The 16,333-nt window shown below is 44.6% G+C and overlaps 1 protein-coding gene across 2 annotated transcripts in view; it reads left to right on the top strand.

Moving 5' to 3' along the window:
* LOC138282681 (neural-cadherin-like) overlaps nt 1–15,519 on the top strand; it is a 380,719-nt gene extending 365,200 nt beyond the window's left edge. Inside the window, exons 30-33 of one of the 2 annotated variants that reach the window (XM_069220493.1) lie at nt 2,879–3,056; nt 6,404–6,657; nt 9,470–9,624; nt 14,224–15,519. In XM_069220493.1, coding sequence (XP_069076594.1) covers nt 2,879–3,056; nt 6,404–6,657; nt 9,470–9,624; nt 14,224–14,637 — 1,001 coding nt within the window. In that variant the 3' untranslated portion in view covers nt 14,638–15,519. The remainder of the gene's footprint in view (nt 1–2,878; nt 3,057–6,403; nt 6,658–9,469; nt 9,625–14,223) is intronic. The other variant, XM_069220494.1, reaches the window with a different exon arrangement.
* The last annotated feature ends 814 nt before the right edge of the window (nt 15,520–16,333 follow it).

Below are 16,333 nucleotides of genomic sequence, written 5' to 3' on the forward strand. Positions count from 1 at the left end.
CACAACTTACGTGCACAAAAAGTCTGTTTGCAAACATATCACAATCCGCAAGATCAGAATGAGTGGACATTTCCGCACACAAATTAGATTCACCACTGCAGAAGACATGACAACTCAAATGTTCGTAGGTGTTAAAAAAATATTTTGTGCTGTTTCTCACTATTGTAGAGCAAGTAAAATTACTCTTGTAAATGGCAGGCGCAAGGTCCTTTCTATGGTGGGAAAGGAAAGAGTACACCCCATAACTTATATGGGATTAAGGGACGAGGTTTCTCCAGTGGGAAAATGTTTCCCCTTAGTGGAAATAAATCAAAGAGGAGAAACGTGCTTTGCCATGCTTTTTCATGCTTCCACTGTGTGTACTCCTCTAGACTTTCTACCTGGAAGACTAGGAGTATGCCTGGAAGTTTACAATAGCAGATTTATTGTTATATTAAAAGGGTCCTTTATTGCTATATATTTCTCCCAGAATCATTGTCTGTAATAACCTTTCAGGTGCCAGTCTCCTATTTTTTCATATACAATCATCATAGATACCTTGGGTTCTGTTAGTAGTTCCTATAGCAACACAAAACAATGATGGACAGAGTGCTAAAACCTTTCAAACACTCACCCCTAGTCACAGATCGGGGTTTAATCCATTGTTTTTTTGCTCACCATACCACCCCAGTTTGGACCCAGCCAAATGCAAATCCGTCTTGACCCTGCTCTCCATGGGAACAGTCCAGCCCAAACTGCTAAGCCAGGTCCTCCCTGGCCCAGAAATAAGTATCATAGAACGGGTTTTGGGGTATCACCCCATATCAGCCATGCTAGCTTGAATCTAGTCACACAGTGAGCAAGGGACCCATGTTTAGGCATACCCTGGCCACTTAGACCAACTTTAGCAACACAAAAGGATGATGGACGGAGTGCTGAAACTTTTCAAACTCTCACCCCCATTCACAGATCTGGGTTTAATTCATAGTTATTTTGCTCACCATGCCACCTCAGTTTGGACCCAGACAAATGCAAATCAGTCTTGACCATGCTCCTCATGGGAACAATTCAACCCTAACTGCCAAGACAGGTCTCCCCTGGACCAGAAACAAGCATCCTAGAACTGGTGCCATGGTATCATTCCTCATCAGCCAGGCTAGCTTGAATCCAGTGGCACAATGAGCAAGGGACCCACATCTGGGCATACCCTGGCCACTCAGAGCAACTTTAGCAACACAAAAGGATGATGGACGGAGTGCTGAAACTTTTCAAACACTCACCCCAGTCACAGATCTGTTCTTTTGCTCACCAGGCCGCCTCAGTCTGGACCCAGCTAAATGCAAATCAGTCTTGACCCTGCTCCCCATGGGAACAGTACAGCCCTACAGTCCAAGTAGTTCCTATACCTTGGATATCTGATGCGCTGTTTTGTACGCACAGTTGTGTTCGCGCCACTTGATCTCTACTTTCAGAGGATTATCAATCACCACTCAGTAAGTAGCCACTTCAGGTCCTGTATGCATACGTTTATCAGAAAAAAAAATTGAATTTAGATTTATACACTACCAATCCGTCTTACACCTGCTGTTTTGAAATAACGTATACAAATGTTCACCATGAAACAAGCTCCCTCTGCATGATGCGGGTACATGAGATGAGAACTTGCAGAGGCAACTTTAAAGTGTAACATAATTTAATACTTTTTTTGCCCATTTATGTTAATCAGCAGATGTGAATATAAAGATAGGGATGCCAAAAATTATTATTGTGTGAATCTAGCATTTTGATTATTCGAAACAATAAACAATTGACATTTAAATGCTAATTCTTTATATTAAAAAATGCTATAAAAACTGGTGTTAAAATAGGGGGCACATTTTAAGTCTGTTGCCTAGACGAGGCTCTCCTTTTCTGTGCTATTCCACTTACCACTCAGGTAGAATGAACCAGCTTAAGTCCGTGAGAATGAACTTGCATTGGGCAATACCACAGGGCTGCATAAGTGTTCCTCCTGTACAGAGGTAGTTATTCAAATCAGACACTGTTTTGAAATTTCCAGCTCCAAGGAGGAACCTGGGTTCTCTGACAGCTTGAGCTCTGAGAGGTTAATCAGCATTAGACAAACCCTGCAACAAGCCATCATTCACGTGGCTATACACAGAGCTTCTCAAGGATCCATAGAGTTCTGGATCACTTCTAGTTATTGAGACTCCTGGCAATAAACACAATTGTAGCCTTATTCAATTCCAAAGAATGACCCAGTGTCCAAATGTGAGGCCTACTAGGAACTTAAGGCACAAGTCAAATTGCATTTTCCGTTTAAATGGATTCGCCTCTGTTCAGATGTCTTAAAATAGATGCTAGTGCCATGAGGTAGGGTGTGGTGCTTAAAGGACCATGAGTAATGATTCTCTTTCTGTGCAAGTTCAAAGGTGGAACAATAGAGCACCTAGTGCCAATGAAGAAACCGTGCATATTGATCATGTCATGTTTATTAGGTGAGCCCAGTGGTGAAGTTATTTCACCTGCTAAGTTCAACATTGCAGACAGCATCACAGCTGTACTGATTCAGGTGGGTCACTGTGCATTGAGATTGCTTGCTCATACCTCATTCTACAATATAACTTTTCATTGTAATTTATAGTGGTACATTATAATTCAAGAAATCTATTTGACAAATCTAAAGACATATGTAAGGCAGTGTGTCTCCAGACATGCTTATAAAAACAAAAAAAACGTGTTTTGTATTTTTTTTAAATACATTTTAGCAAAGATATGCTGCATGTTCTTTGGAAGAGTGCGTAAACAGATCCCTCCTTGTGTGCTCTACATGTTTATGGGCAATAGTTAAGTGAAAAGATACCTGGTTTGGAATAAAGCTTTGTTTCTCCTCCCTTAGGTTGCATGCGTGATGTCCGCCTGAATGGTCGGCTTCTGTCCTTTGGCGAAAGCACTGGGTTCAGCACACTCCTAGGCCAGCAGGGTACCACAAGCGGGTGTCACTCAGATGCCTGCACCCACCAGCCATGTCAAAGTCCCTTTCGCTGTGCAGACCTATGGAGAAAATATGAGTGCAGGTACTACTGATATGGTATATTAAAGTATTGAGAAACATTCTTCCTGTGGGATGAGGATATAAAGTATAGTTGCAAGTTATCAAAACACCAAATTCCATAAATTGACAAATGAAAGTCTATGCCCGGAAATGTTTGTTTCCTGAGAACGTGGATGAGCTGCAGTTTTATTCTGCACAGGGTTAATCAATCTTCTTTGCATGGATGCCAACATCTCATAACAGAGTAATTTTGAGTTCAGGCGTCATGTAAAACTTTTCCACTGTGCCGCTTGCCTCTGCCTGGTTCAGTGGATGAGGAAGACCTTCCTCTGTCTAAAGCGGTTGCCCAGTGGGTTAACAGGAATAATGATTACTCTGGAAATGTTGCCATGTTCCTAGGAATTGTTTCCTGTACTGTAGTTCGCAGCGCCATGAGGAAGAAGTTCTTACAATATGTTGAACTGAGAGGTTCACTGCTAAATACATTCAGTCAATCACTGTGCCTCTACTACAGTGCAAAACATCAAGCGCTCTGATGAGTTTCACAAACAACACAATATAAGCAGGTCTCATGTTATTAATATCAGACAGCCACACTATCTCCATAAACATTAGCACTTCTGATGGCTTCTACAGTAGAAGTCCATTGGTTTATAGGGAAAGAAACGTAAATGTTCTAACGTCATCTTGTCCTCTAGTCTGCAACCTCTCTGTGTGTAGAATTTTCCTTCTTCCTCTGGAGCTACACCTCTTGTTTTAGCACATGACCAGCGTATTGCCTGCAACTCCTTTAATTAGATGAAGGAAATCTGTCTTCCAGCAGCAAAGGGACAGATTGATCTAGCCCTTGCATTGACCTTTAAATGAGACTTGCTACGCCACACTAAGCCACCTTGCGTGGCTTAAAATCGGGCCTAGGCTGAGTTTGTGAAGTCCTGCTATGCGAAATTCCACGAAGTGTAAAAAAAACTCCCCTGCGCTGCACAGAGTTCCGCGAGCGGCAGAGTGTAGTAAGTTGCGCTGCTCACGCTGCTTTTTAATGCCGGGAAGTTTGTCCTGCGCTGTGAAATCAGCGCAAGTGGCACAATGCACAGCACAAGAGGGCGCTGCTTCTTTTTGCCACTTGCGTAGATGTTCTACTCGAACATCAGCTTCATTGCGAGCGGCAGGTTTCTTAATGTGAGCGATAGTGACCTGTCGTGACCACTCGCGTTGGGAAATCTCACCATGAGCTGGTCTTTTATTTGATTTTTCTCACTCTCGCTCACCAACCTACAGTGGGCAATCGAGAGGAAAAACTCTGCTCCACGCCACTCCCTGGACTATTTGAATTTAAAGTAACAGAGCTCATTGTTCTTGAGGTCGCCACTTTTCATTTAACTATCAACATGCCTTAAAAGTTCCATGACTAGTTAGTTGAGAGTTATTGTGCCATGTCCCTGCAACCTGGGGCTCCCTCATATCTGATATATTTTAAGGGTTAATGTTTGACCTTGAGAGTAAAGCTGCCTGTTTGTCATACCGGAAGTCCTGATTACTGAATAGATACATCTAGAGCAACGGTACTCAAAGTGCGGCCCCACGGACCTAGCTTGGCGGCCCGCGAGACACACAACAAACGCCACATCATAATGGCAGCAGTATGTAAACATAGAAGAGGGCCGCGGGAGCATGCTCCCGCGGCCCTCCTCTATGTTTACATACGGCGGCCATTGTTTATGGCGTTGCCCTGACGATCCTGGAAGCCAAAGCCCCATAAAAGTCAGCGCTTGCAGCTAACTTTTATGGGGCTTTGGTCATCTGCTTCCTGTCACCGGCTCCATGTCTGCTGCCCGCCTGCCTGCCTGCTGTTCCACATTTGTGGCATCTTTACAGTGCTTTGAGTCAGGTAAGGCTCTTTGGTTATTTATTTATTTGTTTTTAATGTAGTGTGTGTTACTGGGGTAGGCGTGAGAGCAGATTGCGCTGTGTGTGTGTGTTACTGGGGTAGGGGTGAGAGCAGATGGCGCTGTGTGTGTGCGCGCTGTGTGTGTTACTGGGGTGGGGTGAGAGCAGATGGCGCTGTATGTGTGCGCGCTGTGTGTGTTACTGGGGTAGGGGTGAGAGCAGATGGCGCTGTGTGTGTGCGCGCTGTGTGTGTTACTGGGGTAGGGGTGAGAGCAGATGGCGCTTTGTGTGTGCGCTGTGTGTGTGTGTTACTGGGGTGGGGTGAGAGCAGATGGCGCTGTGTGCAGATGGCGCAGTGTGTGTTACTGGGGTAGGGGTGAGAGCAGATGGCGCTGTGTGTGTGCGCGCTGTGTGTGTTACTGGGTAGGGGTGAGAGCAGATGGCGCTGTGTGTGTGCGCTGTGTGTGTGTGTTACTGGGGTGGGGTGAGAGCAGATGGCGCTGTGTGCAGATGGCGCAGTGTGTGTTACTGGGGTAGGGGTGAGAGCAGATGGCGCTGTGTGTGTTACTGGGGTAGGGGTGAGAGCAGATGGCGCTGTGTGCAGATGGCGCTGTGTGTGTTACTGGGGTAGGGGTGGGAGCAGATGGCGCAGTGTGTGTTACTGGGGTAGGGGTGAGAGCAGATGGCGCTGTGTGTGTTACTGGGGTAGGGGTGAGAGCAGATGGCGCTGTGTGCAGATGGCGCTGTGTGTGTTACTGGGGTAGGGGTGGGAGCAGATGGCGCTGTGTGTTACTGGGGTAGGGGTGAGAGCAGATGGCGCTGTGTGCAGATGGCGCTGTGTGTGTTACTGGGGTAGGGGTGGGAGCAGATGGCGCTGTGTGCAGATGGCGCAGTGTGTGTTACTGGGGTAGGGGTGAGAGCAGATGGCGCTGTGTGTGTTACTGGGGTAGGGGTGGGAGCAGATGGCGCTGTGTGCAGATGGCGCAGTGTGTGTTACTGGGGTAGGGGTGAGAGCAGATGGTGCTGTGTGTGTTACTGGGGTAGGGGTGAGAGCAGATGGCGCTGTGTGTGTGCGCGCTGTGTGCGTTACTGGGGTAGGGGTGAGAGCAGATGGCGCTGTATGTGTGCGCGCTGTGTGTGTTACTGGGGTAGGGGTGAGAGCAGATGGCGCTGTATGTGTGCGCGCTGTGTGTGTTACTGGGGTAGGGGCATTGTTTTGAAAAAGGGGGTGGGGTGGTTGTTCCCCCTCTAAGCCCCGCCCCCTCTAAGCCCCACCCCCCGCTGTCACTTCAGTGCGGCCCTCCGCCGCAAACCATACTGCAATTTTGGCCCCCGAGAAAAAGTTTGTGAGTACCCATGATCTAGAGCGATTGCGGCCTTTCAGTTTACAAATACTTTCCAGTTACCTCTTCCGGCCAATAGATGGCAGCATATCTACAAACTGGTGAACTGCTTGTTTTTTCTTTTTTTCGTTTTTTTCAGGTGCCCATTGAACAAAGTGGAAGTGACGGATGCTCAAACGGGTGTGAAGGTGTGCACCCCGTCTCCTTGTGGACAATGGAGCTGTCGAAATGGGGGCACCTGTGTGGCGCAGTCACCGTTCAAGTTTGTGTGTCACTGTGCCGATGGGTACAAAGGAAAGACTTGCGAAATCAGCCTCGTGAAAGCTGGAAGACCAGTGGGCCTGAACTCCGGCTCCATCTTGGCGATAAGCATGTGCCTACTAGTCTTTATAGGTACCTCAAAGCAAAAATGTGTTGTGCTGTGTAACAAGGGTTGTCACATTTCTAGGAGATAAATAATGCCCACATGTTCATTTTTTAAGATTCTGTGAGGGTCAGGACACGATACTTGAAATGTATGCAAAATCCCCTACACTCGTTGTAAACATGGCATTCTGTCTGTTTATTTTATAATTTAGGCAGCTCTAGAACACGGACAAAGTGATTTTGTAATTGCTGTCACTGAAAGGGGGGACACCGGCTTAGGCCACGTTTCCTGTGTTTTTTTTACTGGCTTTGACATAAATAATAATACTGGTCATGCCAGCACAAGTATATCCAGCATTAACTGGAACATGCCAGCACAAGTATATCCAGCATTACCCGGAACATGCCAGCACTCTGCAGATCTCGAACCACACTAACCAGCGATATAATTATGCATTTTGAAGTGAAATGTGTAATCCCCCCACACTTTACCTCACACCTGCCTCAAATGCACAGTCCTATCTCTGAAAGAATTAATTTTTTATCTTAAGAAGGGCGACGTATGAAGACACTTGGAATGTGAAGGTATTTATAAGAAGCCACTAACATACACAACAGTGTAGGGAGCATGTTCATGCTGTTTGCTCTGGTGAGTCGGCAGTGCTGATCCAGAGTGCCGGAGCCTGCACGTGGGAGGACCACACCACATGAAATATTGTGTATTTTTTTTATATCTTTAGGATGCGGACTGTGGTTCAGAGTCCTCTCCCCGAGTTGCTCCAACAGCGCCTCTGGAAGTAGTCTGCTGTGGTACCGTGTCCCTTCTGGCATTTCACTAACACCACCTCTGGGTATAGCAAATACAGACCACTACTGCGGCACAAGTCCTTCCTGCATTCTTCCAACACTGCCTCTGGGTGGAGTACTTAAGAAACATTACAGCACCCATCCTTTATGGATGCTTCTGGGTATAACCAAAATAACCACTACTCTGGTGCCCTAGGTAATAGCTCCTAGAGTACGCTACAGTCCCTTCCTACACTGCTTCAATGCCACCTCTCAGCATAGCTTATAAGGGTGGTACCGTGTCCTTCCCCGAGCTGCATGAACACCGGCTCTGCCTCTGATTATAGCCTAAAAAAAACACCACTGTGGTACCCGTCTTTCCCAAGTTGCTCCACAGCAGTCTGACAAACAATAAAATCATTATTGCATGACTTACAATCATGACTTAGTTTCATTCATAATCCGCCATATTTAACACTTAAATAATAGTAATCAAGCAAACAGGTTTTGCCTCAGTTTCTATTACTCAAATAACTTGTATGTTAAACATTTGATAGTTGCAAGAGAGAGAATGGAGTAAACAGTTTTTCACTCAAATCTAATCTTAAGGTATTTGTATCACACGGGAGTAAATTGAGCACTCGAACGTTATGCACAATTTTTTACTCTCGAAATAAATGATGGAATAATTACATTCTTAAATAATTTTCAAATATGCAAGATGTGACTGAGTTTTAAAACAGTTAAGTTTACTCGATTTTTGACGAAAGAAAAAAATTATGGCCCATATTTATACTTTTTGACGCAAAACTGCGCTCACGCAGTTTTGCGCCAAAAAAATTAGCGCCGGCTAACGCCATTCTGAAGCACCATGCGGGCGCCGTATTTATTGAATGGCGTTAGCCGACCGGCGCTGCCTGGTGTGCGTGAAAAAAAACCACGTACACCAGGCAGCGCCGGCGTAGGGAAAAATGGCGTTTGGGCGTCTAAAAATGGGGCAAGTCAGGCTGAGGCAAAAAAAACGTCTTAACCCGATTTGCGCCATTTTTTTACGACGCCCATCCCCCATTGAAATGACTCCTGTCTTAGCAAAGACAGGAGTCATGCCCCCTTGCCCAATGGCCATGCCCAGGGGACTTCTGTCCCCTGGGCATGGTCATTGGGCATAGTGGCATGTAGGGGGGCACAAATCAGGCCCCCCTATGCCACAATTTTTTTTTAAAAAAAATACTTACCTGGACTTACCTTAATGTCCCTGGGGTGGGTCCCTCCATCCTTGGGTGTCCTCCTGGGGTGGGCAAGGGTGGCAGGGGGTGTCCCTGGGGGCAGGGGAGGGCACCTCTGGGCTCATTCTGAGCCCACAGGTCCCTTAACGCCTGCCCTGACCCAGGCGCTAAAATCCGGCGCAAATGCGGGTTTTTTAGACCCGCCCACTCCCAGGCGTCATTTTTGCCCGGGAGTATAAATCCGACGCAATAGCATCGGAGTCATTTTTTAAGACGGGAACGCCTACCTTGCATATCATTAACGCAAGGAAGGTGTTCACGCAAAAAAATGATGATAATTCCAGGAACTTTGGCGCTAGACGCGTCTAACGCCAAAGTATAAATATGGAGTTAGTTTTGCGTCGAAAAAAACAACGCAAATTCGGCGCAAACGGAGTATAAATATGCCCCTATATACTTTTGGTTGGAACAGGTCCTGTGTGCCCCGTTGCCTTTGTCACAAAAAGCAAAATGGAGTCACACTTATTTTCTCCATTGTTTGCACCAAAGCAAAATTGACACAATATCTCCAGTGTCTCTAAAATATAGTTGCCTAATTGCTAAAACTGTAACCATCCATTTAAAATCTTTTTATACAGGTCTGGATTCAAGATATAAAGTTGTCTTTATGCTAGGCCCTTGTTACGGAAACCCGAGTTACGTTTATGTATTTGTAGCGCTAGATTTGATAAACTGCGTGTTCCGTAGTCACTCTAGGAAATGTAAATGCTTGGATTGGATGTCTGTTCCCGGCGCCCATCATTCAGCTCCCGCCCCTATCATTTCAGCTCTGCTGGTCTCTTACACAGTGTGGAGTCAGTGGGGAAGCTCAAAGTTTCGGAAAGGCGGTGTTTACCACATTCCTGCTGAACATGAAAGCTGGGAGGACATCAGAGAAAACGTCCTGAACTACAACGAAGAAGGTGGCGGAGAGCACGATCAGGTACAGCGCTGATGCCTTATTTCCAAGTTATCTATAGTACTACACTCGACTGTGCTTGACTTGTCCATGCGCCTCCATGGCCACAAGCATAAGCTCCCTTCACTGCTAGGAGTGAGGAGAAGAACAAAATGGTATCTCTGAGTGTGGTCCTTCCCACGGGGCAATGCCCAGCAAAGAACTGTGTGTCTAACACACGGGATTTCAAGGACAGCGGTATATCTCGGACCAACAGGAGTTTTTCCCATTGCAATCTGCAGCTTCCTAAAGGGCAAAAAGATCCCACAATAACAGAAATTGTCCACAGCTGGGAATTGTGGGGTCAATACATTCCCACTGTCTTAAGGATCCCTTGGCCGGATCTACAAAGCCTTGCTGAGGCCACATATCATGTGATTCGCAAAAATCACATGGTTTGTGCCCGAAAAAGGGGTTTTCTTAATGTACAAAAGCCCTTTTAGGAGTTGGAAATAGCTTGATGCGCTCTTTCCAAACTGAAAACTGTAAGGGGCATACCTCTCCTCTTTGCGATTCAGGTGGTGATGTATTAATGATCTGTGGGTGCAACTGCAGTCACCAACCATTGATCTGTTACCAACCCCAGAGTTGGGGGTGTGGTAACTCCTTTGCAAAGTGGAGGGTGTCCCCTTACGACAGCTACCCCTTTGTGATTTATGTGGTGGCCTTGGGGGGAGCAAGAAGTGGTCTGCGGGGCCTCTGCCTGCTTCCTCCTATGTCTTCCCAAACAGGAAACCTTTTGTATGGAAAGCAGCACCTGTGCCTTTAATTGACACGGGCTGATTTAAAAAATAAAAAGTTCCTTATTTGGGAGTGCAAATGCAGGGACAGGGGTCTGCTGTGCCTTGCAGGCCTCCATACTCGCATTTACAGCTCATCCCTGGGTGTTGCACATTATGAACTGTCTATAATATAATAACCCTATATTATGTATTGGGTAGGTGGTTTTGCAAATGGACAATCTGTGTTGAAAATTGTTAGTAAATAGGTTATTGCAACCCAGTCAGTGAGTAAACTGCACATCCCGGGTTTGCAAATGGGAATTGTACGACCGACCCCTAGGTCGATTAGCACTGAACTGAAATCATAGTTATCAACATTAGTTACCACTCTTAACAAACAGATGTCCCTGGCACTTACTTATAGTGATGCACTATATACAGGACCTTGTTGCCCCCTTTCAGTTGTCAGCACCACTGGAATAGTTTACCTGGAAGCACTATTGACCCAGCATTACATATTCTTGAAGTGAGAAAAATTAAGTACCTTAACTGAAGATACAGTTATTGTCACTCTCTTGCAAAGTGGCGTGTGGGTCACATGACACATACAAGGAAAATCTGCACTGCAGGTAGTCTGTATTCTTCAATTAATTCTATATGCTCCAAGGTTAATGATTTAATTAAGCATTTTTATATTTTTAACTTAAACAAGAGAATCAAAATAAAATGAATAACCTATAGAAGTGCAGTGACATTTGAGTTTGCGATTGATACTGGAGCTCGACATAACTAGTGTCTTAGATACTCTGTAATAATCACAGCCTGGGAACAAAGCAGAACCAGATACCAAGTAGAAAGAGCTGTAAAGGGGCCAACATGGTCATGAGTAATGAGGCCTAGATTTATCAAACTTTCACACAACAGAGCCAGACATCTTGCTGCGCCGACTGAAAGGGAGAGGACAGGAATGTGCCATGTGTAACATTATATGGCACATTCCTGTCCTTTCCTTACGCTGGTGCACTATGTGCTGCCTTGTGCCATGGTGCAAGGGTGCCTGCGTTGTAGGCCGGATGTTTTTGTGCAGGAAGGGATACCTTCTTGCATAACAACAATCCTCTGAGGTTCTTCTTTCTACACATGCTGCAGAATGCAGCACACGTATAAAGAGGAAAAATCGAGGAGAGCTCAACATATTTCTCCTCGTTACGCCTCCTCTAGGAAGGCATAGAATTTTGACGCATTCCCAGGTCTACCACTCATGGTAAATCTGGGAATGCATGATAAACCATGGATGGATGTGTAGGAACACCCATGCTCCACACATAGAACGCCTTCCCAGGGCAGTGATACAAGGCAGTGACTTGCAGCATCTTGCATTACTCCAGATTTACCATGCTTATCAGGGCCACGCAAAGTGGCCTTGCATTGCTTGGTAAATCTGACTTTGGTGTCGCATTGCCCTTGTGTTACCTTGCGTGATGGAAGGGCAACAAAACACTATGATTAATCTGACCCTGGGGTATTAACTCAATGCTTACGTTCTGGGCTATAAAGGAATAGCAATTATTTTAATACTAGATTAGGTCATTCCTGCTCTTAGGTAACAGTTACCAAGGAAAGCTTCGAGTTCATCTAAGTATTGAGGTGGATTAGGAATTGTCTGAATCAATCTGATTAGGCCTTTGCCAGTCCTTATTCCTTGTCAGTACTATACAAATTAAAGGTTGAACAGGCTTAAACCAGTTAAAATAGAAACTGACCTACTGGCTACAGTTGCCAAAACCGAGCACAGAGTTTAGCAGTGTACACATCTGGATAAAAGGGGGCGGAGGCAGGCCTAATGAGGACTGCACTTTAAAGAACCATGGGGCATACTTATACTCTGTTTGCGCCGGATTTGTGTTTTTTTTTTTTTTTTTAACGTAAATCCAGCGCAGATTTAACTCCATATTTATATTTTGACGCTAGACCCGCCTCGTGTCAACATATTGGAGTTAACGTTATTTTCTACAGTGAAAACCTACCTTGTGTCAATGAGATGCAAGGTAGGCGTTCCCGGGCCTTAGCGTCTTATTTATCCTCCAGTGCAAAAATCACGCACAGGAGGAGGAGGAGGGGTTTAAGTAATGGCGCTAAGCTTCCTCAGCTCCATTATTTAACGCCTGGGTCAGCGCAGGCGTTAGGGGACCTGTGGGCTTATTTCCATGGTCAGAGACCATGGAAGCAGACCACAGGTGCCCTTCCTTGCCCCAAGGGACACCCCCACCCACCCCTACGCACCCCTGGAGGACACCTAAGGATTGGGAGACCCATCCCAGGTAAGTCCAGGTAAGTTTTTTTTTGTGTTGTTTTTTAAAGTGCCATGGGAGGGACTAACTTGGGCCCCCATACATGGCACTGTGCCCAGTGGCCATGCCCAGAGGACATAGGTCTCCTGGGCATGGCCATTGGGCAGGGGGACATGACTCCTGTGTTTACTAAGACAGGAGTCATGTCCATGGGGGTTGTGCGTCAAAAAATGACGCTAGTCAGGTTAGCGTCATTTTTCTAACTCTAACCTGACAAGCGCCATTCTTCAACACACAACCTCCTGTTTCCCCTACGCCTCCCCCGCCTGGTTCGCGTAATTTATTTTGACGCTAACCGGGCCTTACCGCCTGCTACCATCATTCCTTAAATATGACACCCAGCAGAAATGGTGCTAGCCGGCAGTAAATGTTTTGATGCAAACCTGCACTAACGCAGGTTTGCGTCAAAAAGCATAAATCAGGGTCCATGTGCTTAAACTTCATTACACACTTCCAGACCCGTAATGCTACTCTTGCTTTTCAATAGAAGGTGGTATCATGGGGCCGATGGACCAAGTACAAGCATACGTTTCTACGTAACCTGTCATGTTTAAAAGACTTTTACTTTTCACCAGTTGTTGAGTAATATATTCATATGTGGGTAACTACAGATTTTTGTTGTAACAAAGCAGGTGAGTTAAATCAGCCGCTCAGCCTCTTCTCTGCTCTCCTAATGGTTAAGGCCTCAAGAATTATGTGGCAGAGGATAGCCAATTATGCAGCAGGGTTGAGTAAATTATGTGGCAAGAAAAAGTATATTATGCAGTATTATGTAGCACATTTTGGGATAGTAGTACATTATTTTCTCATGTTTAAACTTGTTAACACTGTCTGGGCATTAGTTGCTACTCATTAGTACCAGTTTAGCACCCAAACACATCAATAAGCTACAGAAAATTGACCAGTCAACAATTTCAAAGGGCTGTATTTTTTGTAACTTTTGAACCGTTTGAGCTAGAAACATTTTTTTTGTTAAAATCTGCAGATTATGCAGATGACAGATTATGTGGCAAATGTATACCTATGCAATAATCACTGCAGCCGCACAATCGCATAACTCTGGTGGACCTGCTAACGGTAGAATGCCCCCTTTGAAAAACTGTAGAGTCTGACTGTTTTGAATTTACTGATTTCCTGGGATTTTCCATTTCTTTATAATGCTTTATTTTATTGACTTATTTGAGTATTTGCGAGCATTGCTTGACCGACTATGTGTTGTAACAGTGCAAATAAGATAAGCTTGGTTGCTCTAATAGAGTACATGTTTTTAATTATTAACTTATTTTATGGTGCTGGACAGCTGAAGCTGCCACCATAGCTCCAGAACTGAGTAGATGTCACTTACTAAGTCTGCCTTGTGTATTAGAAATATTATACTTTGCCACAAAACTAAGTCCCAACTAAAATCCGACAACTGCTTTCTTCTTGAAATAGGTCATCCTGATGTAGCTATTTCTGCATGGTGGAAACACATGATAATGTGATACTTATTTTTGCATTTATAATTTCAGAATGCTTATGACATGCATGAGCTGAAAAGACCACTGCGTACCATTATGCCCCAGTCACCAGTGGGAGCCAAAGAGCTACTGCACAAGGCACAGGCAGGCCCCAAGCAGTTGATGTGTTCTACACTAAAGAAAAGCCCACAACAAAAAGGACCACATTCGGCCACAGCTGGATTACCAGACTTCAAAGAATACGTCTCACACATCATTTGGGAAGCGGACAACGACCCAAAAAACTGCCCGGCTGACCTCCTGCACATCTACTGCTTGGAGGGCCATGGATCGCTGGCCGGAAGCCTGAGCTCACTGGACTCCAGCAGTGTGGATGAAGACTTGAATTATGATTACCTCAGAGACTGGGGCTCCAAGTTTGACAAACTTAAAGAACTATATGAAATCTCAGATCTAGAAGCGTGAGAGAGAGAATTTCTACCTTCTCCTCCTGATTGCAAAATGGCACCTTTGTTTTGTGAGGGGGCTGAGCTGTGATCTACCCGATAATTTTAGTGTAGACATAAGAACTCAGTAGAAAATGGCGGCGAGGTCTACCCAGAGAACTGTACAGAAAGCACTGTCGAACGCTAAACAGAGCAGCGCAGTAATACACTGATGTTGTGGCTGACTGCGGCTACCCACAGTAACCTGTGATACAAGTACTTTTCATTGTGTAAATATTTATTTATTGCAGCCCATTTTTTAATGTTAGATGAGTCTGTATGGTTCACATTTCTCTTACGACAATCATCTGGAAGCATCATTTTATAGGCACTGTACAAATGTAAAAATCAGAATTTAAATGGTATTGAATGGCATATTTTTAACTATTTTGGATTAATGCTTGAAAAGATGTACTTTCTAAATATGATGTGGTTTATTTTTGTCTCTTTCGAAGAAAAATGCATTTTGTAAGCGTTAGCAAAAAGATCCAGTCCATTGCCTGATGATCATTATAGGACAAAAAAATAACTTAACCAACTTGGAGACAGGCCTGCCCTTTGGAACCCTGGAAGGTATTGTTGCACTTAATATAGTTCACTTGCGCATTAACGGACCGGAAAGCCAAGTGAGGACTGATCGAGGACTATTTTTGTGTGCCTACAGTTGCAGTTGTTTATTGAGTTTTCAAACTATGCAGCAAAATTTCAGATCTACTGCAGCGACTGAACTGCCTTTTCCTGAGGTGCAAGAGCTGTCCAGACATGAGTCTTGGATTTCAGTTATTTGTAATTTTTGAAGCTCCATTTCTGATTCTTTTGCCAATATTTCTAGGATACTTTTTAATAAAACTCTCTTACCTGAGATTATTCTACCTGTATTCTACTGTAGACATATTCTGGGTATTCCAGATTGGGTGTCATGCAAGTATTAGGTGGTGTCATGGACACCAGAAGATGAAACAATATAGGCAAAATGGGCATACCAGATAGAACAGAGGTTGTGCTTTACGCATAGAGACTCCGGCCCAGATTTGCAAATGTATCACCCAACGCACGCACCACTCAAAGTACTGCGCTGTGTTACGTGATAGGGAGAGAGCAGGAGAGCGCCATATCTACAGAGTAGTGCAATTGTGTGTGTGAGAATCTAGCATGGATTTTGTAATGAATTGGTACCTTTCCAGTACAAAATACTATGACTAGACAAGTTTTAAAACGTTTCCTGTGTTTTATGTGTGCTGTACAGTGCAGCACTCATGCAAAGTTTGAAAATAAAATAAATAAAAACAAATTTCCTTCTGAAGCCTGCTTTCCAGCAGCATTATGTTTTGGCCCAAAACCCTGTGTAGCAATGTTAGTAGATAGGGCTTTGCATCAAAAATTATTGGTAAATGCATGGGAACGCCCATGCGTCACCCATGTAACACCCCTTGATGCTAAGTAATGTAAAGCAGTGCTTAGCTCTGTTTTGCGTTACGTTTCCTTTCAAACCAATGCAAATACTTATTTGCATTATTTTGTAGATCCCCAAAAAGGATTTGTGTTGGGTTTGCTTTAAAAAAGTAACACAAATTTGATGTAAATCCTTTGTAAATCTTTGCCTCAGTTCCAAGCCTTATGGGGTAAGCATGCACTAAAGGAAAAAGTCTTAGTGCATTTAATAATTACATAACCAC

This window comes from Pleurodeles waltl, chromosome 2_2 (assembly GCF_031143425.1).
Source record: "Pleurodeles waltl isolate 20211129_DDA chromosome 2_2, aPleWal1.hap1.20221129, whole genome shotgun sequence".
Classification (NCBI taxonomy): Eukaryota; Metazoa; Chordata; class Amphibia; order Caudata; family Salamandridae; genus Pleurodeles; species Pleurodeles waltl.